At 40.3% G+C, this 26,799-nt stretch overlaps 2 protein-coding genes across 3 annotated transcripts in view; both read left to right on the forward strand.

Annotated features, from left to right (window-relative positions):
- Positions 1-336: 336 nt before the first annotated feature.
- Positions 337-1,607, forward strand: LOC121396912 (cortexin domain-containing 1-like). The gene has a single exon (XM_041572553.1). The coding sequence runs from the start codon at positions 384-386 to the stop codon at positions 546-548; it is 165 nt and encodes a 54-aa protein (XP_041428487.1). The 5' UTR covers positions 337-383; the 3' UTR covers positions 549-1,607.
- A 4,656-nt stretch (positions 1,608-6,263) lies between these two features.
- The window catches only part of setdb1.L (SET domain bifurcated 1 L homeolog), a 43,586-nt gene continuing 23,050 nt past the window's right edge, over positions 6,264-26,799 (forward strand). Inside the window, exons 1-11 of one of the 2 annotated variants that reach the window (XM_041571995.1) lie at positions 6,264-6,422; positions 9,255-9,468; positions 11,342-11,499; positions 12,553-12,590; positions 16,011-16,089; positions 17,553-17,738; positions 17,902-18,103; positions 18,981-19,054; positions 20,465-20,655; positions 21,175-21,304; positions 22,303-22,347. In XM_041571995.1, coding sequence (XP_041427929.1) covers positions 9,257-9,468; positions 11,342-11,499; positions 12,553-12,590; positions 16,011-16,089; positions 17,553-17,738; positions 17,902-18,103; positions 18,981-19,054; positions 20,465-20,655; positions 21,175-21,304; positions 22,303-22,313 — 1,281 coding nt within the window. In that variant the 5' untranslated portion in view covers positions 6,264-6,422; positions 9,255-9,256 and the 3' untranslated portion in view covers positions 22,314-22,347. 2 annotated transcript variants of the gene reach the window in all.

The raw sequence follows: 26,799 nt of genomic DNA on the forward strand, positions 1-26,799 counted from the left end.
ATTTCCCAGTTGGGGACCCCTCTTGGGCAGTGGTGTAACTATAGAGGGGGTCCAGGGAAAAGGGGGGCCTGGGTGTAATTGTGCTTGCTGCACTAGCAGAGCCGAATTTCCGTTTCAAAAAATGGAAATCGCTTTTTAAATTACAGGAGGAGGCTTTTTGCTGCCCCTGGTATCTGGCCACTCGCTGATGCCTGATAAAAGGTTCTCAGCTTGCCTCATGGCAGGAGCACCCTGGGGCACCCAATGATTACCAGGAAATACATATTTATATATGAGGGGTGACCATGGTCTTGACGTTCTAGAGTTAATGAACTTTGGGTGCTTTTGTGTGTTTTAGGTCCTGGCCTTTTTATGCAGATGAAGAGAGAAAAAAGAACCTCTGTATGGATGATCCCACCTTGCTGCCCCTTGTGGATGTGGATAAGGGATTTGCTATCGCCCTCTTCTTGCTTCTCTGTGTGTTTCTTGCCATGATGATTGTCCGTTGTGCGCGGCTCATAATGGACCCCTATAAGGACATCCCAAACTCCATGTGGGAAGACCAATAAGCAGCACTGCCTGGAAGGACAGGAGACTTTTATTGACTTGTGGAAATGTAAAGCCTTCAAAGAAATGGTCACTCCTTGTGCTTTAAAGTGACTGAATTGTGGTTAATAGGAAAATGCCCTTTGCAAACTGCCTGAGACAGAGGAAATAATTGATCAAATTACATAGAGCTTTATATATTTTACCTTGGCTTAGAATATGCCAGGTTAAATGTCAGGAGAAACCCATGCTGTGCATCAGGGACTGGAGAATTCTCTGGCCATAGTAGTTTTTACTAATCCTTTTTTTTGGGGAGTTCAGAATCTACGATATACTCAGCTTCCCGAGGCCCACAACAAATCAAAAGAGCTGAGTGCTTTTTGTAATAATGCTAATAGAGCTAGTGAGGATCATTGTCATCAAACCATCATTAATTTACATAGTGACACAATATTTACAATCATTGTAGAACAAACAGGGGTCGATAGATTAAGAAACTATGGTGACAGAACGAGACTCAAGGGATTAAAGAGTTTATAATATAAAGAGGAATTTGGGATGATATCTATGCTATGCTGACTTCTGATAACCAAAAGGTGGGTCTTTAGGAGTGTTTGAAGGTTGGAATGGAAGAGAAAAGTGTAATAAGCAATGGTAGGCAAATCAAGATACAGGCAGGAGCACAGAAGAAGTCTCTAAATCCAGGAGGTTAGGAGAAAAGCAATATGTGGCTCAGGATATAAGAGAAGGCAAGTAGCCGGGTAGATATAGCAGAAAGATGGTATTGGAATCCAGATGTCTGTTTTCCTAGAGAAGTGATACAGAGCAAGCAAAGAGGACCCATGGCAGAGCCTTGAGGAACACCAAGAAAGAATGAAGGCGAGTTAGGCCCATAAACAGCAATAGTAAATGGAGGATGGGATGATCTACAGGCAGCTGCAAAATGCTAAAAAATTGTCCCCCAATTCAACTGAATGGTAATTACATCTTTTTGACAGGCAATAATCTCCAAGAAAGGGCAAATGCTGCATTTTTGAGTAGAAACTTCTTCTTAATAATATTTACCCGCAGTTTCCAGTTGGCCCTTTGCCCACAGAACTACAAAGAGCCTCGCCAGCACAACGCTTGTCATCGACCTTTTAGCTCATATTTTAAAGAATAAAGCTCGAGTAACCTCCCATCAACAATTTTGTCTTATTTATCATTAAAATAACTCAAATTTATCGGGAAAAAACCTGAATCATATGATTTTTTCATACTTTTCTCCCCTTATCGCTCGATGTTATCGGGTTTATCTGCAATTGACTTATACATGACCTTGACAGGTTTGATATGGATTTGGGCTCTTTGCAGCATCAGGGTATAATAAAGCTCGAAAAATTTTATTATTTTTTTTCTGTGAAAATTTCGAGTTATTGTCCCAAAATGTAAGATACTGCCTACTATTTGTATTACTATGTTATTTATTCAGGGAATAGGGCAGTAATCACACGTGTATCAGGAGGCTTACTTGATATCATTGATCACATAGGTGGAGGAGCCCTGCCTGAGAGAAATCAGCGCATTGAGAGTAACTGCACCCATTACTGACACTGGCACATTCAGGGGTTGTGTTACTTATCCAGTCAGTGTATCCTGTCAGGCTCCCATGTATGTTGGTATATTTTCATTCCTTATTTAAGGGGGTTGTTGGCGTATTAACACTCAACCACGTCTTTTTAAAAACGCAATGAAAAACGCAATGAAAAACGCTAAGTGTGACCTTGCTCTTAGGGCAGAGAAACACAAGAAGATTCGGGGAGATTTAGTCGCATGGTAACTAGTCGCCTCTTTTTCGGGCGACTAATCTCATAATGCCTTCCCGCCAACTAGAATCTATATCACCAGCGAGATGGCACGAAGTCGCCTCACGGGGAAACATCGGGCAACTTGGGAAAAGGAAGTGGTCCGAGTAGGGGAACTATTGAGAAAATGAACATATAAGTAATTAAAAATTCTAAGCCATTTCTAAAAAAAAAATCAAGTTTATCTTCAGTATCCCCATCTCAGCATCTGTTTCTCTTCATTCTCACCTATAATTGATTTTTACTATACCAGTTTTAGTTATTTGTCCCCTTTAATTAAACAAAAGGTAATTTTTTTACTTGAAATAAAAAAAATTGGCCTGATAAAAGAGCAGGGAACTACAGTACCTACATAACTACATATGCTAGTTATTATCTTTTATTCATATAGAGCAGTGATCCCCAACTAGTAGTTCGTGAGCAACATGTTACTCTCCAAACCCTTGGATGTTGCTCCCAGTCACCTCAAAGCAGGTGCTGATTTTTGAATTCCAGGCTTGGAGGCAAGTTTTGTTTTAATAAAAACCAGGCGCACAGCTAAACAGAGTCTCAATGTAGGTTTACAATCCACATAGGGGCAACCAAATGGCCAATCACAGTTCTTATTTGGCACCCAAGAACATTTTTCATGCTAACGTTGCTCCCCATCTCCTTTTACTTCTGAATGTTGCTCACGTGTTCAAAAGGTTGGGGATCCCTGTTGTAGAGCAACACTGTTATAGAGATTATACATCATTAATAAGCCCCTGCCCCAGTGGAGCTTACAGGCTACGGTCCCTATCACATTCACACGCAGCAGGGGCCAAACAACCTAACCTGCATTTAGTTTGTATGTTTTATCCTACGGACGTTGATAAAACATAAAAAACTCTGAGTAAACAGTGCCAGTAAACCAAGCTGGAATCAAACTCAGGACTCTAGTGCTACAAGGCAGAAGTGCTACCCAATGAGCCCCATGTTAAAGTGGAAGTGTCATTTTTAATATATTAGTTTCCACCAGTTCATTTTAAACTATATTCCAAAACATATACGGTTGCCTTTGTTGTTGCCTCCAATTAAACTTTAAAGGGAATGTAAAGTTGTCATTACTGCCTAGGCCTTGGGCTGCAATACAGAGATTCATAACCTGAGGATTCAAAATTGGGTGCCCATGTATTTAGTGTTTGGCCCCATAATTCTCTTTAATACTGTGGTATTCTCTGCCATTTTATAAAAGCAATTAAAATAAGGTTAATTATTCATGTTAAAACAAATATTGGCCCACAAAGCTGAGCACCAGGTAGCATGAGTCCCCTGAAAAAAAAGATAAGAAGTCTTGCTCTAATACAGTGCTGTCCAACTTCTGTGGTACTGTAATGGTTGGAACCCTGAATTTAGAACCAATGCCAAGCACCCTGGTCTCGGCTCGTGCTTCCGCCTGTAGCAGCCGCCTTTGGCCTCAGGAGGAGCCCTCAGTTACTCAGATGCCACCAGGTCTTAAAACGAGAGGTGCAAGGCGAAAGTTTCTAAGCAAGCAAAGGGGCACAACTGTAAGCAAAGTCTTTGGGCAGAAGGTCGTAGTGCAAGCTGTTTAGACAGAATCGTAGTCGGAACAGGCCGGGTCGAGGCAGGCAGAAAGTGAGCGTTAACAAATCAGGACGGGTCTGGGCAAACAGAGTTCAAAGCGTGGTCAGGCAGACAAGGGTCAATTTTCATACTAAGATACTCACCTCAACATGGCTTAGTTACTATCAAGTGCAGTTAATGTCTTATTATTACAGAAAAAGCAAATCAATCAAAAACAAGAATGTTTTTTTCTAAATTAGCATTGCTGTATTTCAGAGCTTTCTGGACAATTGATTTCTGTATAATAGATCTCATGCCTGTAATTGGGTAACTGGATTGAGTTTAATCATCAAGCAGAATTTAGCTAGAGATAGGGTTGCCACCTGTGTGGTTTTGAACTGGGCATCAACACTTTAAAACATTGAGAATACTGGATAGAAATCCAGCCAGTGGCATCTAAGTGATGTAATAACCTTGCCCTGGTGTCACAACTCCACCAACATCATTGTGCCCACCTCTGATGTCATCATGTCTGTTCCTACATCACTGCCCCACCCCCAATGTTATCTACCCCGACCCCAGTGTTCGGGTTTAGCAAAGGTGGTAACCCTAGTGGAGTCACATCACGCGATGGCCAGAAGGCGGAGAAAAGGTAAGTTTTGAGCGGATTGGGGGCAAGCCAAGGGCTTTTGTTAGGGGTACCGGCCCTATGGTTGCCACCTGGCTGGTATTTTACAGGCCCAGCCGGTAAAAATGATGCTTGATGTCAATGTTATTAAAGTGGACCTGTCATCCAGACACAAAAATCTGTATCATAAAAGTCCTTTTCAAATTAAACATGAAATCCAATTTCTATTTTTTATTAAAGCATTCATAGCTGTTGTATGCTCATTTAAAAATCTCAGCTGTCAATCAAATATTGTCTGCCCCTCCTCTATGCCAGTTTCCATTCAGCACTTCCTAGATATCACTGCTCTCCACACATTCCCCCATTCTCTTTACCGTTTAATTGTGTAGCCAGGGCAAGGAAATGGACATCAGGTCCCCCATTCTGGTGCACAAACAAGATTCTGAGATGATGCAAGACTTGCCTTAATAAAAGTGTCCACAAAATGGCTGCTTCCTGCTTGCTATAATTTTGAATTCCCAGACTGAAGGAAACAAGATTCATATAATTTATATAGTGTAATTTAAGTTCATTTTGCTTGACTAATGTGATAAAATAGGATTTGGAATTTTTTTTTGGGTGACGGGTCCCCTTTAATAGGAAAAATGGCAAGAATATAGGAAGGCCGGTATTTTTGTCCAGAAAAGGTGGCAACCCTAACCGGCCTTGGCAGGTGTTTTATCTGCTAGGCGGGTGGCAACCCTAGATACTACTGCCGTTAACAAAAACTACTAAAGAGATTACTATTGCTTCATCACTTGGCTTCTCTTAATCAGTCCTAAACCTTTGATAAGGCACTGTGTGATGTCATGTATGTAAATGTTATTGGTCAATATCCCCCCTTTAAAAGGATTGTGTGCAGGGGAGACCAACAGCTAGGGTTGCCACCTTTCTTGGAAAAATATACCGGCCTTCTTGTATATTTCGATTTTCCCCTATTAATAACATTGGGGTCAAGCATGATCCCGGCCAGGTGGCAACCCTACCAACAGCCTCTATATAAGTGTCCACAATTGGCACGAATCGTGTCAGGCTTTAGCATGTCCTAAATAAAGATTTTCTACTTTTTACATATCATCCGGGCTCCTCTCAGCTTTTGTTTTTGTTTGACTAAACCTTTGTTTTACCTCCAAATTGTGAAAAAAAAATGAGTCCCTCGAATGTACAAAAAACTAGGGATGCACCGAATCCACTTTTTTGGGATACGGACGAATCCCCGAATCCTTCATGAAAGATTCGGCCGAATACCGAACCGAATCCTGATTTGCATATGCAAATTAGGGGAGGGAAAGGAAAAGGTGAGGAAAATGTTTTTTACTTCCTTGTTTTGTGACAAAAAGCCACGTGATTTCACTTCCCACACCTACTTTACATATGAAAATTAGGATTCAGCCATACACAAGGATTCGAAAATAAACTCAAGATATTTTTTTTATTCCCCTGACCCTAGTTCGCACAAAAACTCTTTCTTTATTTTTGTTAAATTGGGATAGCTGGTATTATTGTAAATGGGGGCTGTGTTTTTTTTTTTATCCCTGCCAAAGCCGAAACTCTGAGCAGACACTGTCTTTTATTTCCCTCACAAAAGCCATATCTAGCTCGCGCTCACGCTATTAGATGCTCACTCGCTATTGGCTGCTACGTGCAGCGTCACGGCGCTTCTATCGGTGCGGTGTGACGTCACGATCTCGCGGGATGAGACTCTGTATAGCGGGATGAGACTCTGTATAGAAAGACTGGATGTAGGGGAGGCAAGAAGCTAAATCTAAACGTCGCTGCGGGACTTTTAAACAGTGACCCGGGACTGTGGGACACGTTAAGAAATCCGGGACTGCTGGGCGGTATGTATCTGCGGAATGAGAGAATGTAGGCGCCATTCAGTAATACAGAAGCTTGTGCTGGCTGCATGGGCCGGATACAAGAAAGAAAACACACCTTGTTATCATGTTTCATTCTAAACACGTTTCCAGTGGTTCTGACTGAACTATACTCCTCTCCAGTCTCGACTCCAATTCCCATAATGCACTGCAGGTTCTGTCATAGACACCAGAAAACAACATGTAATAAACAATGAGACTCATTTATCAACACTGGGCAAATTTGCCCCTGGGTCGTTACCTATGACAACCAATCAGTGATTAGCTTTATAAAGCCAGCAGAAAGAAGAGCAATGTATGCAGCAATCTGATTGGTTGCTGTAGGTAACAACAGCCCATGGGCAAATTTACCCAGTGTTGATAAATGAGCCCCACTGTAACCTATTTATCAACACTGGTCAAATTTGCCCATGGGCAGTATCCCACAGCAACCAATCAGTGATTGGCTTTGTTTCAGCCAGCTGCCGGTAAAACAATAAATGCAACACTTTAATTGCCATGGGTGACTGCCCACGGGTAGATGTGCCCGGTGTTGATAAATGACCCCCATAGTGGGAAGCAGAGTCTTGGCTTCAGCGGGACGCACTAGTGTATTGTTTCGCTGGAGTCAGGAGCAGCAGTGCAGGGAATAGTACTGCTTTCAGTAGATTTACAAAGTTTACAAATAACTTAAAAAGAAAACTGGTGAGTAGTAGTAGAATGCCCTGCTTTTAAAGGGGTTGTTCACCTTCAAACAACTAGTTTTCAGACAGATCACCAGAAATAGTGACTTTTTTCAATTACTTTGTATGTGTCACTGTTTTGCTAATATTGTAAAGTGTCATTTTTCACTTTCTAAAGCAGCTCAGGGCGGAGGGGATGTCAATGATGACCCTGTAAACTATTCTAAATTGATACATTTAGGGCAGAGACAGATGAGAAGAAACAGGGAGATAAGTCGCCCCGGCGTCAAACCGGCTCTTCTTCTGGCGACTAATCTCCCCAAACTGCCTCCGCGCCGGCTAGAATCGAAATCGCCGGTGGGATGGCAATCAGAGCGCTTAGTTTTCTGAAGTTACCTGAAGTTTCCGCAACTTCGGGCGACTTCAGAAAATGGTTCCGAATGCCATCCCGCTGACAATTTCATTTCTAGCCGACGGGGAGGCAGTTCAAGGAGATTTTTGGGCGACTTCGGAAAAGGAAGCGATCCGAGTGCCATCCTGTCGGGGATTTAGATTGTAGCCGACGGGGAGGCAGTCGCCGGGTGACTAAACCCCCCGAATCTTCTCGTCTAATTGATCCATTTGTTATCTTTGTCCCTGCAGGGAATCTCTGGGTTTCATTACAGGCAGCTGTCAGAATTGATACAATAGTTGTTAATACTCCAGAGATGCTGCTGAGAAATGTATCAACTGAATGTTGCAAAACTGTAACAGTTTAGAGTCTGCGCCTGATTTACTGAGCTGCCAGACTCAAACACCAGAGACACAAACATTCAACTTTAAACTTAGATTTTGGAACAACTGTAAAAAATAAATAAAACTGTTTATTTTTGGGGAACAACTAAACTGAAAAAATCAAGACCTATATATCTTGATGTGTAAAAATTGCAGGACAACGTCAGCGATTATTATGCTGCCCACAGCTACCAATCAGATCTTTGCTTTTATTTTCTAAGTTGTAGGTGACTGTTGAAATCTCATTGCCGATTGGTTGAAATATAATTGTTTTCCTTCAATTTTTACACAGCATGAAAAATAGCCCCTATATAAGGATCAACATATATGCTTGTTTGATACATATATACTCATGCTTGTTTGATACATCTATACTCATGCTTGTTTAATACATATATACTTATGCTTGTTTGATACATCTATACTCATGCTTGTTTGATAGATATATACTCATGCTTGTTTAATACATATATACTCATGCTTGTTTAATACATATATACTTATGCTTGTTTGATACATATATACTTATGCATGTTTGATACATATGTACTCATGCATGTTTGGTACATATTTACTCATGCTGGTTTGATTCATCTATACTCATGCTTGTTTAATACATATATACTCATGCTTGTTTGATACATACTGTATATACTCATGCTTGTTTGATACATATATATATATATATATATATATATATATATATACACACTCGTGCTTGTTTGATACATATATATATATATATATATATATATATATATATATATATATATATATATATATATATATACACACTCGTGCTTGTTTGATACAAATATACCCGTGCTTGTGTGATATTGCTCATGACACAAAATATTCCTCTGGATTTTAATCTTGTTTGATCTAGCTGGAAACAGTTTCATTTCTCTCTAGCTTGAACTAGTTTATTTTTCTCTGTCTTTCATTGGCCCCCAGGATGCCACAAACACACATCCCGTGTGTGTGTAACGGTGCAATGATAAGGGTATATAAAAGTTTGCTTGCCTATGAATAAATGAGACACGATCAACCCAGTTGTGTGCTCCTTGTGCCCGAGATCTCTTACCCGGGCCAGAGTCCTCCCAGTCAGCCACACATAGAGGTGCAGAACTCTTACATCCTAAGTGTATGGCAAGTTTTACAATGTCTTTATACACCAGCTGTCTGCATTGGATTATTACTTAAAATCAGAAGTTTAACTGAGCTTGTCACTTAACGAATCATAGTATTCAGCACAATAATATTATTTAACTTAGCATTTCTATTCTTCTCATGCTAAAACAGGTAGGGACCAAGTTGAAAAAAAAAAAATATATATATATTTTTTTTTTTTTTAAACCAGAGATGGAGTCGCAGGAGACCATGGAGTTGGAGCAGATGGTGGTGAAGGAGCTGGGCATTTCAATGGATGACCTGCGTGAGCTCATAGATAGAGAGCTGGAAAAAATCGAGTTTGTGAAACAGCGGAAAGCTCAGCTATTGGAAATGGAGCAACTGGTGAAACAAAAAGAGGCAGAAGTGGATCACGTGGACAAGCTTTTCGACAATGCTACAAGGTAATAAAGAAAAAATGACCATCTAACCATGGCAATCTGCGAGCTCTGGCAAATGGCTCTAGTTGCCATAGACTGTCACTATTTATTACACTCGATGGGGGCTATTTGGGCTGTACTTTGCCATATACTGTGCTCAGGTATCTCATATCTTATACAAGAAGCTTTACATGAAAGCAGCTACAGGTATGGGATCCGTTATCCAGAAACCCGCTATCCAGAAAGTTCTGAATTGCGGAATGCCCGTCTCCCATAGACTCCATTTTATCCAAATAATCCAAATTTTTACAAATTATTTCCTTTTTCTCTGTAATAATAAAACTGTAGCTTGTATTTGATCCCAACTAAGATATAATACATTATCCAGAAACCCGTTATTCAGAAAGTTCAGAATTACAGAATGAACATTTCCCATAGACTCCATCATAATGAAATAATGCAGATTTTTAAAAATGATTTCCCTTTTCTCTGTAATAATAAAACAGTAGCTTGTACTTGATCCCAACTAAGATATAATTAATCCTTATTGGAAGCAAAACCAGCCTATTGGGTTTAATTAATATTTACATGATTTTCTAGTAGACCATATAGTAAGTATGAAGGTCCAAATTACGAAAGATCTGTTATCCAGAAAACACCAGGTCCCGAGCATTCTGTATAATAGGTCCCATACCTGTAGTGTATTTTACTTTAATCTGTAAAAAAAGCTGAATGGTTTCTCCTTACATATTTCCTAATACAAATGGAACTGTTTTACTTAGTCTCAGGGGGGTCATTTACTAACAATCAAATTTGTTTTTTCTTTTTCAATGAATCTCTAAAAATTTGCGGTGTTCTAATTTTTTTTAAAAAAAAAAAAGCTCTAAAAATTCGATATTTATGAAGTGTAAAAACCACAAAAACCTCTTAATACAAAACTACACTAGGTAAAAGTGAGGATCCTATAGTCCTATCTTTTTGGAACTCTTTAAAGGAGAACTAAACCCTAAAAATGAATAGGGCTAAAAATGCATTGCTTATTGCACGAGGCTAAAGTTTCAGCTTGTCAATAGCAGCAATGATCCAGGACTTCAAACTTGTCACAGGGGGTCACCATCTTGGAAAGTGTCTGTGACACTCACATGCTCAGTGGGCTCTGAGCAGCTGTTGAGAAGCTAAGCTTAGGGCTCGTCACTAATTATCCAGCAGAAAATGAGGTTGGTCTTTAATATAAGCTGATGCTACAGGGCTGATTATTAAATTCTGATGCTAATTGCACTGGTTTCTGTGCTGCCATGTAGTAATTATCTGTATTAATTACTAACCAGCCTTATATTGGGACATTTCTATTCTATGTGTACTGTATATTGTGAGTGGGTCCCTAAGCTCAGTAAGTGACAGCAGCACAGAGCATGTGCAGTGAATCAGCAGAAAAGAAGATGGGGAGCTACTGGGGCATCTTTGGAGACACAGATCTTTACTGCTAAAGGGCTGTGGTTGCCTTGGGCTGGTACAGAAGCACAAAACATAATGTACAACATTTCTAGCTACTTCTTTAGTTTAACTTTTTTTTGTCCTTTAAATCAATTCAGACTTTTAGAGTTTTTGGATTTTTTTTTTTTTTTTGCTAGAACTTGAATTTTTCCAATTTGTATTTTTTAATGCAGAGTTTTGTGTAATTTTCCTTTCATACTTTTTATTCTGTTTTTTTTAATAAATCACCTGACATTCGTAGTTTGTTTGTCAGTCAGTTTAGTCGTGGTTTCAAAAAGCCACTAAAACCACGAAAGACTGTTTCTAACTCAATCCAAAAAAAAACAAAAAAATAAATGGACTGTAACCTAACAGTAGATGCTAAAACAGGATTTTTTTACAAACCCATTTATTTGTGCTCCAGGGCGGTGGATGATTGTGAGACGTTGGTAAAGAGTCTGTATGACCAAATAGGAATGACCTACAAAGAGAGCAGCTCTGAAGATGAAGGATCTTCAAAACCAACGGAGGTTATTGAAATCCCCGATGAAGATGATGATGACGTTATGAGTGTGGGATCAGGTTGGTAATACTAACAAAAAAAAAAAGTATTTAGAGAGAAAAAGATTGAAATCTAGAACTTTTTACCAAGGAAAGTGCTATGCTGTACTAGCAGAGACACTGTCATGGGAAAACATGTTTTTTTTTTTCAAAACGCATCAGTTAATACTGCTTCTCCAGCAGAATTCTGCACTGAATCCATTCAGAGCAAACAGATTTTGTTATATCCCATTTTGAAATCTGACATGGAGCTAGATATAGTGTCGGTTTCCCAGCTACCCCCAGTCATGTGACTTGTACTCTAGTAAACTTCAGTCACTCTTTACTGCTGTACTGCAAGTTGGAGTGATATCACCCCCTCCCTTTCCCCCCCAGCAGCCAAACAAAATAACAATGGGAAGGTAACCAGATAACAGCTCCCTAACACAAGATAACAGCTGCCTGTTAGATCTAAGAACAGCATTTAATTGTAAAATCCAGGTCCCACTGAGACTGATTCAGTTATATTAAGTAGGAGAAATAACAGCCTGCCAGAAAGTAGTTCCATCCTAAAGTGCAGGCACAAGTTACATGACTGGGAGCGGCTGAGAAACTGACAATATGTGTAGCCCCATGTCAGATTGCAAAATTGAATATAAAAAAAAATCTGTTTGCTTTTTTGAGAACTGGATTTCAGTGCAGAATTCTGCTGGATCAGCTCTATTAACTGATGTGTTTTGGAAAAAAACATGTTCTCCCTTGACAGTATCCCTTTAAGCTTTACAGCAATTGGGTACATGTTATTCTCTCATGTATCATCCACCTATAACTGGTTTGCTGTAATGTTATACAAAGATCAGTATTGGGTATCTTTGGTTCTGTAATCCGTTGCGTCTGTAGTCTTGTTATTTTTGTTTCAGTGTTGCTTTAGTTTAGTTGACATTAGTTGTGCATCTTTATGGGTCTGGGTGATTCCAAAACAGTAGATTTGATTCCGTATGTTTGATTTCAGATATTCAGTAGATAAATTGTCATTGGGTTATATTAAGTGCTTGCTTTCGCATCTGAGATCAAAAGTATTTTCTCTTTCCCCAGGTGAAGCAGTGAGTAAGATTCCAAAAGAGAAGCATTTGGTAAGTTTATATTATACATTCAGCATCACAGAATAGCAGCCAATACATCTTAAAGGGGTTGTTCACCTTTGAGATAACTTTTAGTATGATGTAGAGAGTGATATTCTAAGACAATTCGCAAACTTTTTTATTTGCGGTTTTTGAGTTATTTAGCTTTTTATTCAGCAGCTCTTCAATTTGAATCTTAAGCAATCTGGTAACTAGGGTCCAAATTACCCTAGCAACCATGCATTGATTTGAATAAGAGACTGGAATATGAATAGGAGAGAGTCTGAATAGAAGGATCAGTAATAAAAAGTAGCAATAACAATACATTTGTAGCCTTACAGAGCATTTATTTTTTGATTCCAAATATTCTTTATTGATTTTTAAAAAAGTACAAGTGGGTATACAGTATACTTTCATGCATCATACACATTTCTTTACGCATAACTTAGTACCATTAGGGAAAGGAGGGTTGTTAGTAAGGATAAGAATTCGGGTACAGGGATAAGAAAAGGGGGAAAAGGCACTTCCTTCACTATAACCAAGATCCTATTACTCAAAAATATGATAACATAGTACAATCAGATCAGGTTTCAGAGACCGTTGTCCCTTGAGTAAGTAGTGTTTGTCTGCATAAGTCAAGTATTTGTGTACGTCTCCATACTCTCCATAAGGCTGTGTTTTGGGTTGCCCGTTTGATATCACAATCCATTAATTCCTCCATCGTCATGCTATATTGTGCATCTTTAAGCAGTTGGAGTATTTTTGGTGCTGTAATTGACTTCCACATTCTAGCTATGGAAGCCCTTGCCACGTTCTAGGTTTGTTGGGAAAATATGTAGGAGAGCTATAGCTGGCATGAGCACTATTGAAATATTCAGCTTTGTTGTAATGAGTCTCTCAATATCTTGCCACATTGGTTGAATTTTGGGGCAGTCCCAGAATATATGTATTAAAGTACCAACAGCTCCAGCACAAAGCGGAGGTGGCGGGGTAAATATGCGCTAACTGATGTGGGGTTAGATACCAGTTAAAGTGGACCTGTCATCCAGACACAAAAATCTGTATAATAAAAGTCCTTTTCAAATTAAACATGAAATCCAATTTCTATTTTTTATTTAAGCATTCATAGCTGTTGTAAGCTCATTTAAAAATCTCAACTGTCAATCAAATATTGTCTGCCACTCCTCTTTACCCGTGGCATAGAGGAGGGGCAGACAATTACTTTCACTTTCAATTCAGCACTTCTTAGATGTCACTGCTCCCCACATTCCCCCAGTTCTCTTTACCATATAATTGTGTGGTCAGGACATGGGGATGGACATCGGGTCCCACATTCTGGTGCACAAACAAGATTCTGAGATGATACAAGACTTGTCTTAATAACAGTGTCCACAAAATGGCTGCTGCCTGTTTGTTATAATTATGAATTCCCAGACAGAAGGAAACAAGACTCAAATAATTTATATAGTGTAATTAAAGTTCCTTTTGCTTGACTAATCTGATAAAATAGGATTTTGAATAATTTTTTTGGCTGACGGGTCCCCTTTAAGTAAAAGCTTTGTATATTGTTCCAAATGATTGCCGCATCTGGTAGCCCGTTTAACATGTTGAATGACTCTTTCCCAGTCAGCATTCTCCAGTTGCAATTGGAATTTACTTTCCCAGCCTATCATTTGCTTATTTTTGGTCTCTGAATCTGCCGATAGCAACAGCTTGTATAAAAAGGATACCAGTCCTTTTAATGGCTTATCTTGGAGACAAAAGTTTCCAACCACGTTTTTTGAGCTAGGGGGAAAGTTGACTGTGTGGAGAGATAGTGGCGCACTTGCAGATATTTATAGTGATCAACACTAAGTATCGCATATTGCTGCACCAAGTTGGGAAATGACATCGTAAAAGCAAACATCTTATGTTTCCTGGCTTGCTCCAGACCAGGAGTAAGTCTTTGATAGTTTGTAGGGTAAAGTTATATTTATGTGGGTTGTCGGCTTTTTGAGACCAGATCAGTTCTGCAATATCCAGAGTGCTGGGTAGTCACTTCTCAGTGTTTGTGTTCAGTATTCAGGCAAATCTCTGATAAATATTGCATTAACATGCAGGAACTCTTACAGCGTGCTGCTACTCCATCAAGGACCAAGTCCTGCCCCGCATTTGTTTTTTAGATGGGGTCAGCGACATTCATTTGAAAGCTGCAAAGAATCAGAAGAAAAAGGCAAATAACTATAAAACTATAAAAAATAAATAATGAAAACCAACTGAAAAGTTGCATATGATCTATAACATATTAAAAGTTACCTTAAAAGGAACCACCCCTATAATAAAGCTGAATATTTTGGGCTTTATTTGACATCATAGCTTGGCTGGTATGTTGCTTTAAAGTGATACTGACACTAAGAAAAACTACTCTGCAGAATATGAATATACAGGTATGGGACCTATTATTCAGAATGCTCGGGACCTGGGGCTTTCCAGATAACTGGTCTTTCCATTATTTGGATCTTCACTCCTTAAGACTACTAGAAAATCAAGTAAACATTGAATCAACCCAATAGGCTGGTTTTGCTTCCAATAAGGATTAATTATATCTTAGATGGGATCAAGTACAATGTATTATTACAGAGAAAAAGGAAATCATTTTAAAAAATCTGTTTGTATTATTTGATTATAATGGATCCTAAGGGAGACGGCCTTTCAGTAATTCCGAACTCTCTGGATCAGGCCCGGACTGGCAATCTGTGGGTTCTGGCAAATGCCAGAGGGGCTGCTGTATGGTTCCATAGAAAGTTACCATAGAGTGGGCTGGTTGGGGGATGTTTGGGCTGGTAGGGGGCTGTTTGGGCCTCTGCGTACTTGGAATGGCAGGGCCTATTTTGACTCCCAGTCCAGGCCTGCTCTGGATAACTGGTTTCCGGATAATGGATCCCATACCTGTACTTTAAAAGTTACATATAGGTGGTAGGTTTGCTTTTGTAAGTAATTGTTACTTGAAGTCCCTAAACCTGATTGTTTTGCCAACCTGACTGTCCCTTCTCCACCTGTCAGTTTCTATTGCTAACAAACTACTGCTATACATATGGCAACCCCTCCATAGAAGAACGCAAGGGATCAGATAGGTAATGTAAAAGCATCGGGCAAATTAGTTTATGGCAAAATGACAAACAGCGTGCAAAGGAAATGTTATGAGAAATGTAAAAAAAAAAAAAAGATTTAACTTCTGGTGTCTTTAAACTGATAGTATTGTCAAGATACTCCAGCCAGGTAAAGAAAAGGGTATAATTGTATATTTATTCCCGTTGTAATTCATGAAACATTTGTATGTATTGTAAACTTTTTATGGAATCAATAAAAAGTAAAGACCAAAATGCTCACTGTTATTTCCAACCTCTTACAGTTGTTTAAAAGTAAAGTTATGCTGTTTTTTTTCTGTATTAGTTACGAGAAGCAATGGCTGCTATGAAAAGATCAAGACAAGATGTGCAGAGCATTGTAGAAGCCATCCAAAAGAAGTCAGGTATCAAATGAAGAGGAAGCAGGTTCTGCAAATTATGTTCAACAGAAAACCAAACCCTTTTCGAAATATTTTTCTCCATTTACGTCACTTTGAACAGATAATAAAGTATGACCACTTCAAAATGACCCCAGACTTTCCATCTCTATGGTAACCCTAACATGTATGGTTACAGGACTTCACCAGGGCAGCAACCTTTCTATGGATTACATGTCAAACGTCCCCTTATTTTGCAGCCGTGCTAATATATTGCCTACGTAATAACCTCTTAAAGGGGTCCCTTCACCCAAAAAAACGATTCCAAATCCTATTTTATCATGTTAGTCAAGCAAAATAAACTTTACTTACACTATATAAATTATTTGAATCTTCGAGGGAATTTTCAAAGTAAAAAAATTCGAAATTCAAAGTAATTTTTTGGAAACTTCGACCATCGAATAGGATACTTCGACTTCTAATTCGATTCGAAGTAAAATAGTTTGAATATTCGACTATTCGATAATATAAGTACTGTCTCTTTAAAAAAACATCGATTTCTATACTTCGCCAAATTAAACCTGCTGAAGTGCTATGTTAGCCTTATGGGGACCTTCTAGAGCATTTTTCTACGTTTTTGGAAGTCGAATAATTCGATTCAAAGGATTTAATCGTTCGATTTTACTTTGACCGCAGGATACCAAAATTTGCTGAAAAAAACTTTGACTACGATATTCAAAGTCAAAGTATTTTAATTCGATGGTCGAATTTCGAATATTTTTATCTTCGAAATTGGACCCTTGATAAATCTGCCCCTTAGTATCATGTAGAGAGTGCTATTTTGAGATAATTTGCAGTTGGTCTTTATTTTTATCTAGCTTTTGGTTCCGCAGCTGTCCAGTTTAAAAAATTTCAGCAGCTATCTGTTTGAAGGAGAAACTGAGAGATGAATAGGAGAGGCCTGTATTAAAAAAAATAAGTAATAAAAAGTATCAATAACAATAATAGATTTTTTCTTGCTGCAGGGGTCATTGACCCCTATTTTAAAGCTGCAAAGAGTTTGAAGACCACACATATTTCAAAAACTATAAAAAAAAAAATGAAGACCATTGGAAAAGTTGTAAGAATTGTCCATTCTATAACAAGGATTCTACTTTAAGCTCCATGATTTTATGACTCCCATACAATTATATATAACAAATATATATATATATATATATATATATATATATATATATATATATATATATATATATATATATATATATATATATATATATATATATATATATATATATATATATATATATATATATATATATATATATATAAATAAAATAAACAAATGATATATATAAACATACACACACATACCTCTGGACTCGCTTACACACAGATATTCAAAGTAGTTAATTTACTTAATTTGTGATTGATATAAGGAAGAATTTAAATGCAATCAATATTTTCCCTTCCATGCTGTGTCATTGTAGATGGACCTCAGACTAGATTTTCTTCTCATCCCTCCTCACCAACCAGCTCTGTGGGTGGCTCCAATCAGGCCAGTGCCTCAAATGACATGAGCAAAGATGGAGACCTTGTTGTGGGGATGCGTATTCTGGGCAAGAAGAGAACCAAGACTTGGCACAAAGGAACTCTGATCTCTATACAGTGTGTGGGTGAGTTTTGCAAATGTATGCCAATACAGAATCGAAATCACCAGTGACTGGGAATGTCCATTGAGGCCAATCAACATAGTGACATGAATTTAAAGATTTAAAAAGGGTTTGTAGCAGTTTTGTACAGTAGCCATTGGTAATTATGTGGCCCCTTTCTTTTTAGGTACTGGGAAAAAGTTCAAGGTCAAGTTTGACAACAAAGGGAAAAGCCTGTTGTCTGGTAACCACATTGCCTATGACTACCACCCGCCTCCTGAAAATCTGACTGTTGGTAGCAGAGTTGTAGCCAAGTATAAAGATGGAAACCAGGTGTGGCTCTATGCTGGAATTGTAGCCGAGCCTCCAAGCAGCAAGAATAAAATGAGGTAACGTTTAGCCCTAGGTAGATGTTGGAAGCTGTATGCATTCTAAAATCGATATATATATATATATCTCTAGTAAGCAAAAAAGAAAAACCGCACCAACAGGTTTTTTACTTACTACTATTGACACATGTAACCAGCACACAGGCATTGCTTTTTTGGTTGTCCGTGTGCACGGTGTCCAAATTTGATATATATATATATATATATCTATATATCTATATATCTATATATTTATCTCTATATTTATCTCTATATATATATATATATATATATATATATATATATATATATCTATATTTATCTCTATATTTATCTCTATATTTATCTCAATATATATATATCTATATTTATCTCTATATATATATATATATATATATATATCTATATTTATCTCTATATTTATCTCTATTTATCTCTATATATATATATATATATATATATATATATATATATATATATATATATATATATATATTTATCTATATATACAGTATATATATATTACATCTTCAGTATCCGCACTCCAACAAAGCAATTGCAGGGGTGCACGGCCAAATATCAATCATATACTCTCAATTTGGAATAAAGCATTCCCAGTCCCTTAGTAAATCAAGTGATTTTATTTTTCACACGGTGCTTTAGTGGAGGTCTTATGGCTGTATGTGGGATTTTAATGTTTTCAACTTCTAGAGAGTGGCTTTTGATAGATTATCGTATCCAACTTTCTCATAATTTAATCCTATTCGGCAGGGCTCTCATAAACGCCCATTGAAACATAAATTGAAAAAAAAAATCAATCAAAAAAAGGGGGGTTAAGTGTCTCTAATTTCTCTAACCAAGGGTGAATGTTACAGTTGCTGTCCATGTTTTCTTGTAGATATCTGATCTTTTTCGATGATGGCTATGCATCCTATGTTACCCATGCAGAACTGTATCCTGTCTGCAGGCCTTGTGAGTAGCACTATTCTATTTCATGCTCTTTTGTAATATGTAAACAAACTTTGTACGCATCATGGTTTGGTTTCCATTTCAATGTTTTGCTCAATATTAAAATGTAATTTAAAGGTGAATTACTTCTTAAACTGATGCTTCATTAAGGGGACTATTTATCATGCTGTGTAAAAAGTGATGATGAGAAAAAGATGATGTTGCTCATATCAACCAATCAGATCTTTGCTTTTATTTTCTAACTGAAATCAAATTGCTGATTTGTTTCTCTGGGCAACATCGCTGGTAATGCTTCACTCCCCTTTTTACACGGCATGATAAATAGGCCCCTAAATGTGTTGTCCCTAGTCATTGTTACCTGGGAGGTGCTGCGACTTGGCTCCACAGAGGAGCGTGCCAGCATTTTTATACTGCTAGATAGGGTTTTACCTTTAATTCAATTAAATACATTTTTAATCCATTAATGTTGCTCAATAAAGACTAGGGATGGGCTAATTTGACCCGTTTCGTCAAAAATTCGCCGCCAGCGAAATGTTGCAGACGCCCATTAAAGTCTATGGGTGTCAAAAAAAATTTGGCGCGCGGCGAAATTGTTTTTTTTTTTGACGCACGTCGCCATACAAGTCTATGGGCGTCTTTTTTTTTTGGCGAAATGGGGTGAAAAAATTCGCCCATCGCTAATAAAGACATGAAATAAGGCTAAAGCTGGCCATAGACGTGCATATATATCCTTATGTCTGACGATTGGTCGTTCATTGCAATCTATTAAAAATTCTGTACCATTTTTGAAATCAAGTTTATGTTCACTATCCTTCTCTTCGCTCAGGCTAATTTGCATATGGCGGGAAATTTAAAGTTGAATGGACATATATGTTGCAGCAAATACATTACATATTGTTATAATGCCCTACACGTAAGCCCAGTGTATAGTTAATGTTCCATATGTTAGAAATTGTATGGGGGAACCCAGTTACCCAAAAACATTTTTGCAGGCTTTGCAGGAAAAGATCCAAGCATTTTTTGGGACTTTTTTCCACTAAAAATATGATGTAAGTGACAGAAGATTGAGGAAGATCTATGCTCTCCAGTGCACTTCGCCTGGTGAATGTGAGATTGTGAATGACAACTAGCGTCTGTCTCTTTCGCTAGCGAAGTTACGCCTGCACCTGTTAGTAAATCGGCAAAGTGCCTGAAAGCAGTAATACTGGCGAATCGTCACCAGAATTAGTCACTTCGCCCTTTAGTAAATCTGCCCCATGGGAGATGGCCTTTCCGTAATTCGGAGCTTTCTGGATAAAGGGTTTCGGGATAATAGACCCCAAACCTGTACTCTTTTTCTGCCTTTGACATTTTGTTAATGTAAAAAAATCATAATATTGCGACTAAAATTGCCACTTATTTTAATGTTTTCAGGGAGCAAATCATGGGAGGACATTGAGGATGTGTCCTGTCGGGATTTTATTCAGGAATACGTCAACGCTTACCCCAATAGACCAATGGTTCTTCTGAAGAGCGGCCAGCTGATTAAAACAGAGTGGGAAGGAACATGGTGGAAATCCAAGGTGGAAGAAGTAGACGGGAGTCTGGTGAAAATCCTTTTTCTGGTAAATATCCACCTAATTTAATTCTGATCGGTTGTTCGCCTTTCAAAACTTTTTTATATAGTATATAGTATAATCTTAGGGCAAACTCCTCTAATCCCCAATGAACTCACCGAATCAATGGAACTAACTATATGAACTACTTATTATAGAATAACGTAAGTTTGTATTGCAATCTACATGAACTTATCAGCAGTGGAATGACTGGTTTTTGGGCCCCACAGCAAGATCATTGGACCCCTAAACGGGCCCCCTATAGTTCCTGAGGTCTCTCACAGGTTCAGGGTTGTCTCCTGTATAATGATTTGTAGGTTAGTACCATAGTAGTTGTGGTTGAAAAAACTCAGTCAAGTTCAGACTTTTGTCCCAGGAAAACCTACTTACCTGATATTTTGTGTAGTGCATACATGGGGTGTGTGGCCAAAAATGTTGATATTACATGCTTGTGTTTATGGTGGCAGGGGGCTCAAGATGCTGCCTAGTTCTCAAACAGTGAGTGAGGCTCCTTTCGTTTTTCTTTAGGATGACAAACGTTGTGAATGGATCTATCGAGGTTCTACACGCCTGGAGCCCATGTTCAGCATGAAGACATCTAATGCCTCAACACAGGAGAAGCAGCAAGCTGGGCAACAGAGGACACGTCCTAATGTGGGTAAGTCTCTTAGGCGTGAACCAGCGAATATCACAAAAATGAAAATGTAATATCTGCTTCAGCATACTCAAATAAGAAACATTCTAAATACAATCAATTTAAAAAGTCTATATTGTTTCTGAAATAATCAAGTTTATCTTCACTACCCTCCCTCTGCATCTGTTTTTCTTCATTCTGTCTTCATGCAGCAGTTGGTTGTCGGATATTCATTGACAGCTAGATCCAATATATCTTATGGGGGGGCGGGCTTAATTTCCTACAGCTCACTCAAATAACTGATTCCCATACAAAGAAAATCTAACAAAATAACTGTGTTTTGCACAAATCCTGCATGTAGAGAGACATGATGTCTGGTGATTTTAACAGAGTGAGCTCTAACACATCTTTTAGACAAAATGAGACCCCCCCTATAAGATATATTGGTTCTAACTGTCAATGATTATCTGACACTCAACTCCTGCATGAAGAGAGAATGAAGAGAAACCGATGCTGAGAGAGGAATAGTGAAGATAAACTTGATTATTTCAGAAAAGATGCATAATATTTAATTGATTGTATTTAGAAAGTTTCTTATTTCAGTATGCTGAAGCTTATATTAAAATTTACATTTTTTTGCGGTAGTTTCCCTTTAAAGACATCGTTATTACCTAACTTTTCTCCTAGTCATCTTGGGGGACACAGGGACAGTGGGGTATAGCTGGTACTTCCAGGAGGGCAGGACACAACAATAGGAAAAACTAGCTCCTCCCCTACTGGCTATACCCCCAGCAGGCGGAGCTTAGCTCAGTTTTAGTTGTGTCCTCGGGAGGATAGGACGTTATTTTTATTTCTCTACATTTTATTGTATACTCTCTCATTTACTTGACACCAGGGGATGACCAGGACCTCTACACAGAGTAGAGGATTCCCATAGGCATCCCCCAGCGTGGGACCTGTCTCCGGGGTCCCTGAGCTCTTGCACGCAGACCACCCAGTCATTGATCTCCCCTTCCTTATAGGTGGAAATTGACTGGCCGGACGACAGAGGAGAGAGGCACGAAACAGTGAGTATGTTACCTGTGCTAACATTCCTCTCCGCACTCCCCCTTTCCCTTGCCGCCGGGAAGGGGTGGTTTGCCTAACAGCCACCACCGAGAATGCGTTTTTGCCTCACACCAGCCATCTCCTCCCTATACAGGGTACTGCAGCTATTCCCTGCTTCCCCGCTGATAGCCCAGGTAACTAGGGCCGCATTAGACTGCCACGGGGGAAATAAAGGAACGTGCAAGAGGCAGAGCGGTTTTTAACTAGCGGGGACAGAGGGAACTGTAAGTATATTATCCCGTGTCGCCCTTACGCGGATAAGGTGGTTTTTTCCCTAAAGGCGCCATCTTCAAAAGGCGCACTAACGTTCCAGGGGGCCGCACCAGTCCGGGGCGAACGCTAACAGCAGTGGATGCCTGCAGAGACTCTGAACGAGCAGCAGTATAGTGGCACCGCCGGCTAGAGAGGTAACTCCAGCGTGTTACCGTGCGACTGGTTTGGCACCTTTTTCCTCAGCGCGGCAGCGTGGCCTTATTCTTGCACGCTGAGGTGCGCATTGTCTCATGCGGCTGCATTTTTGTCTTCCACTGGAGCGCTCCTTCAGGAACAGCGTTCCCAAGTCCAGGCACAAGGGTGCTTGGGGGGGCATGAGTCTTCCAATAGCGACCTGTGGGTTGAGCTAGGAAGTTTGGGCTAGCGTTTTTTCGCTAGTAGGTTTAAAAAAAAAAACCAAAAAAAAACCCAAAAAAATAAATAAATAAAATAAATAATAAATACATTAAAAAAAAAAAATCTCCCTGATCTTCTAGCCACAGCAGCAGTGTAGTAGTAACTGCTCATACCTTCCGGTGGGCTTAGTCACCAGCACCATGTCTGAAGGTCATAGTAATATCCCCTTCGGGGGGGACACTTGTTGTCCAAAGTATGTAGCTTGGCACCAAATGCCACAAACTATTGCCTCCTGGGCGCAAAGACCCATTTTGTGGTAAATGCAAAGCGCCTGAGCTTGGACTGAACCCCCTGAACCTGTGCCTCCCAAGAAGACCAGGTTAGTCTCAGGGAGTTATCTTCTCTGAACTGAGACTCTCTCCCACATAGACTGCCTTCCATGCCGGAGTGGGCATCATAGATGGCTGTGGGAATTCAGGGTTAGCCCAGCCATTGGGCAAACTACAGTACTCTCCCGCCTTGACAATACCAAGGGGAGAGCTTCTAAATGCAGAACTCTTCCCCATCCGATTACAATAGCAACTCGCCACCGAGAGTTGTTTCGCCATAGTTACTGGGATCCAGAGAGGACCTCGGTCGCTCCGAAAGTGAGTTTTCGTCGGATTCAGACCAAGAAGGTGAGGAATCAATATGGTCATTTCCACCCTTAGTTGTTGCTCCTGCGTCCAGGCTTCCAAGAGTACTGTTCTCTCCTGATGGTTCTTCGGTCAGGGATTCGATGGATAAGACACTACAGAGTCTTCTACGCTCCACGTTCTTAGTCTCAGACCTTACGCCCTGTCCTAGCTCGGCATGGGTTAGCAGGGCAGTCCAGTCCTGGTCAGACTCTCTACTCGCCTCCATTACCTCCGGGGCACCTCACCACTAATATTCTAAAGAAGCAAACTTTACATATGCGAGGCTTCACTGGATGCAACTCAAGTCATCAGTTGATCATCAGCCTTGGTGGCAGTCTGCAGGTCTGGATGAAACTGTGGTCCACAGACTTTTCTTCCAAGAAGTCTCTAACCTTCATTCCCCTAAGGGTATGCTTCTTCTGGGCCGGAGCTCGATAAGTTATCAACCAAGGTAGCGGAGGTGGCTCAGTGGTAGAGCACATACTTGCATGTTTGAAACCCCGGGTTCAAATTCTGGCATCATCAATTTCGACAGTGGGCAAGAGTACCTTGCTACCCCAACTTAAAGCACACTCCTCCTTACGCAGGGGTATGTTTTTTCGTGGCTCTCAGACCAAAAATACTAGATCTTCACTGCCATGACAGTCCTCGCTAACCGAGGGCAGTGCAGTGGTAAGCAGAAACCTCCCTGGCAGAACAGGAAGTACACTCCGTAGACTGGAGCGTAGACCGCCTTAGCATGATGTCAACCTCCAAGACTCTTGGATCCACGAGGTGGTAACTAGGGGCTATCACCCTCTTATGTCCCGACTATCACAGGAGCCAAAACTAAGCTGGTCTAGGCGCCATTCCTACCTTCTACTCTCAGAGCTGTTCATTCCTGTACCGGCCGCAAAATTTTTTCACAGGTTTCTACTATAACCTCCTTACAGTCCCCAAAAGGGATCGGTACGGCCCAGATTGGATCTCCAGGAACTAAACGAGTTCCTTTGCCAACGAAGATTCAAGATGGAGTCTCTAAGATCAGTCGTTGCGGCAATGTTCCCAAGGCAATTCCTAAGTTCTCTCGACATGAAGGATACATACCTTAATGTACACATTCTCCCTCTGCATCGGGATATTGGCGATTTCCCTTCCAGAATCGCCGCTACTAGTTTCACAAGTCTCTCATTGGGCTGATGTCCGCCTGGGGTTTTTGTTTTTTTTAACCTAAACCATGCCAGCAGCGACAGCAGTGATCGCATTACGGAAGTTTCCATCTCCTCTACCTGAATGACCTGCCTTTCAAGGCGCCCTACTTCACAGATGCCCAGAGATTCCAGACATCCATAGACACGCTTCAAAAGCTAGTCTCTAACGCCCATCCAAGTCATCTCTAACGCCCTTCCAATCCATGGTTTCACTCGGCATGCAGTTCAATACTGAAACACGAAGATTTATCTTCCTCAGAGAAGATCAGCCATCTACAAACAGTTGTAAGGTTGTTCTGCAGGAACCTCTATACTCAGTCTGGTTCTGCATAAAGGTACTGGGAGTTATGGTCTCCACCATGGAAACGGTTCCAGTCGCCCAATTCCATCGAAGGGAGCTCCAGTGGAACATTTAGTGTTTGGAAGAGGAAATCCCTTCTTCAAGAGATCCAACTCCCCGGCAAAACACGAGCATTCCTCTTCTGGTGGTTAGATAGCACCCACCTGTCCTCAGGCAGATCTATGGGAGAACCTCAATGGCGCGTCCTCGCGACGGACGAGAGTCTGTAAGGCTGGGGAGCAGTTCTCGTGGGCTGCTCTGCGCAGAGTCAGTGGAATTTACGGGCAAAGAAACTACAGATCAACCTGCTCGAAATACTAGCAATCTGCCGGGGCCTCTTTCATGGCAGCGGTTTACTAAGAGGTCAAGCTATAAAGATCCGGTCCGACAACACTGCGGCAGTAGCCTCACCGGGGAGGCACAAGAAGCAGAGGAGCACTAGACAAAGTCAACCTCATCCTAAATGGGCTGAAGCACATCAGGCTCATCTGTCAGCAATTACCTTCCAGGCTTTCTAAACTGGGAATAGGACTACCTAAGCAGAAAGTCTCTGGACCTGGTAGAGTGGTCACTGAACAACGAGATCTTTTTCGAGATACCACAAATGTGAGGTACTTCGAGGTGGATCTCATGGTGTCCCGGCACAACGGCAAGGTATCTGCATTCCGGCACGATGCAGGAATCCACTAGCCATAACAGCCAATGCCCTAACAGCCAAGCGGCACTTTAGTCTCGCTACACCTTTCCACCTCTGTCCCTCATACCAGGACTCTCAGGAAATTCATCGAGAGCAGACCACTCTCATCCTCATAGCACCAAGATGGCTTCACAGACCTCTCATCTCGCCTGTGGCAGAGCCCTGGACCCTCCCTCTGTTCCCGGACCTCCTAACCCAAGGACCATTCCAGCACTTAAGCCCAATAAGTCTCAATTGACGGCATGACTCTTGAGACCAAAATTCTACTCTAACGGGTTCTCCAAACAGCAGTTAACACCATGTGTGCTGCCAGAAAACCAGTCTCAGCAAGGCTTGTCTTGGAGTTTGGTTTACCTATCACCAGTGGTGCATTCAGCACAAGACATGATTCAAACCATTCTCAACTCCTGCCATCCGGGAGGTCCTGTCCATGGGGTTATGCCTAGGTTCTCTTAAATCACAAGTCTCAGCTTTATCAGTCCTCGATGTCAAGACCTTATGCAAGGGGTAGCACATATGGCTTCTCCAGTACGAGCACCGAATTCCTTATGGGACCTCAATTTAGTTCTACACACCCTTCAAGAAGGCTCACTACTGCTTCTCTGGCTTACCTAGACAACTGCCTTCCTTCTGACTACTGCCTCTGCAAGACACGTCTCAGAACTCGGCGCATCATGCAAACCGTTTTTTCTGTTCTTGCTCCACAATCGGGTGGTTCTCTACACAATTTCCTTCCTTTTGCCAAGGGTAGTTTTCAGGGATTCACTGAAACCAAGCAATTAAAATATCAACCTTTGGCCCTTTACCTTCCAATCTTAAGGAGAAGGCTTTACATGCTCTGGAACCGGTTACAACTCTAAAGCTCTACTTGCGCAGAGTTCAGGTCATTCGCATGGCGG

This window comes from Xenopus laevis, chromosome 8L, assembly GCF_017654675.1.
Source record: "Xenopus laevis strain J_2021 chromosome 8L, Xenopus_laevis_v10.1, whole genome shotgun sequence".
NCBI lineage: Eukaryota > Metazoa > Chordata > Amphibia > Anura > Pipidae > Xenopus > Xenopus laevis.

What these genes read in the sequence shown, in the direction of transcription:
- LOC121396912 (XM_041572553.1), top strand. Translation starts at nt 384, where the DNA reads ATGGATGATCCCACCTTGCTGCCCCTTGTGGATGTGGATAAGGGATTT.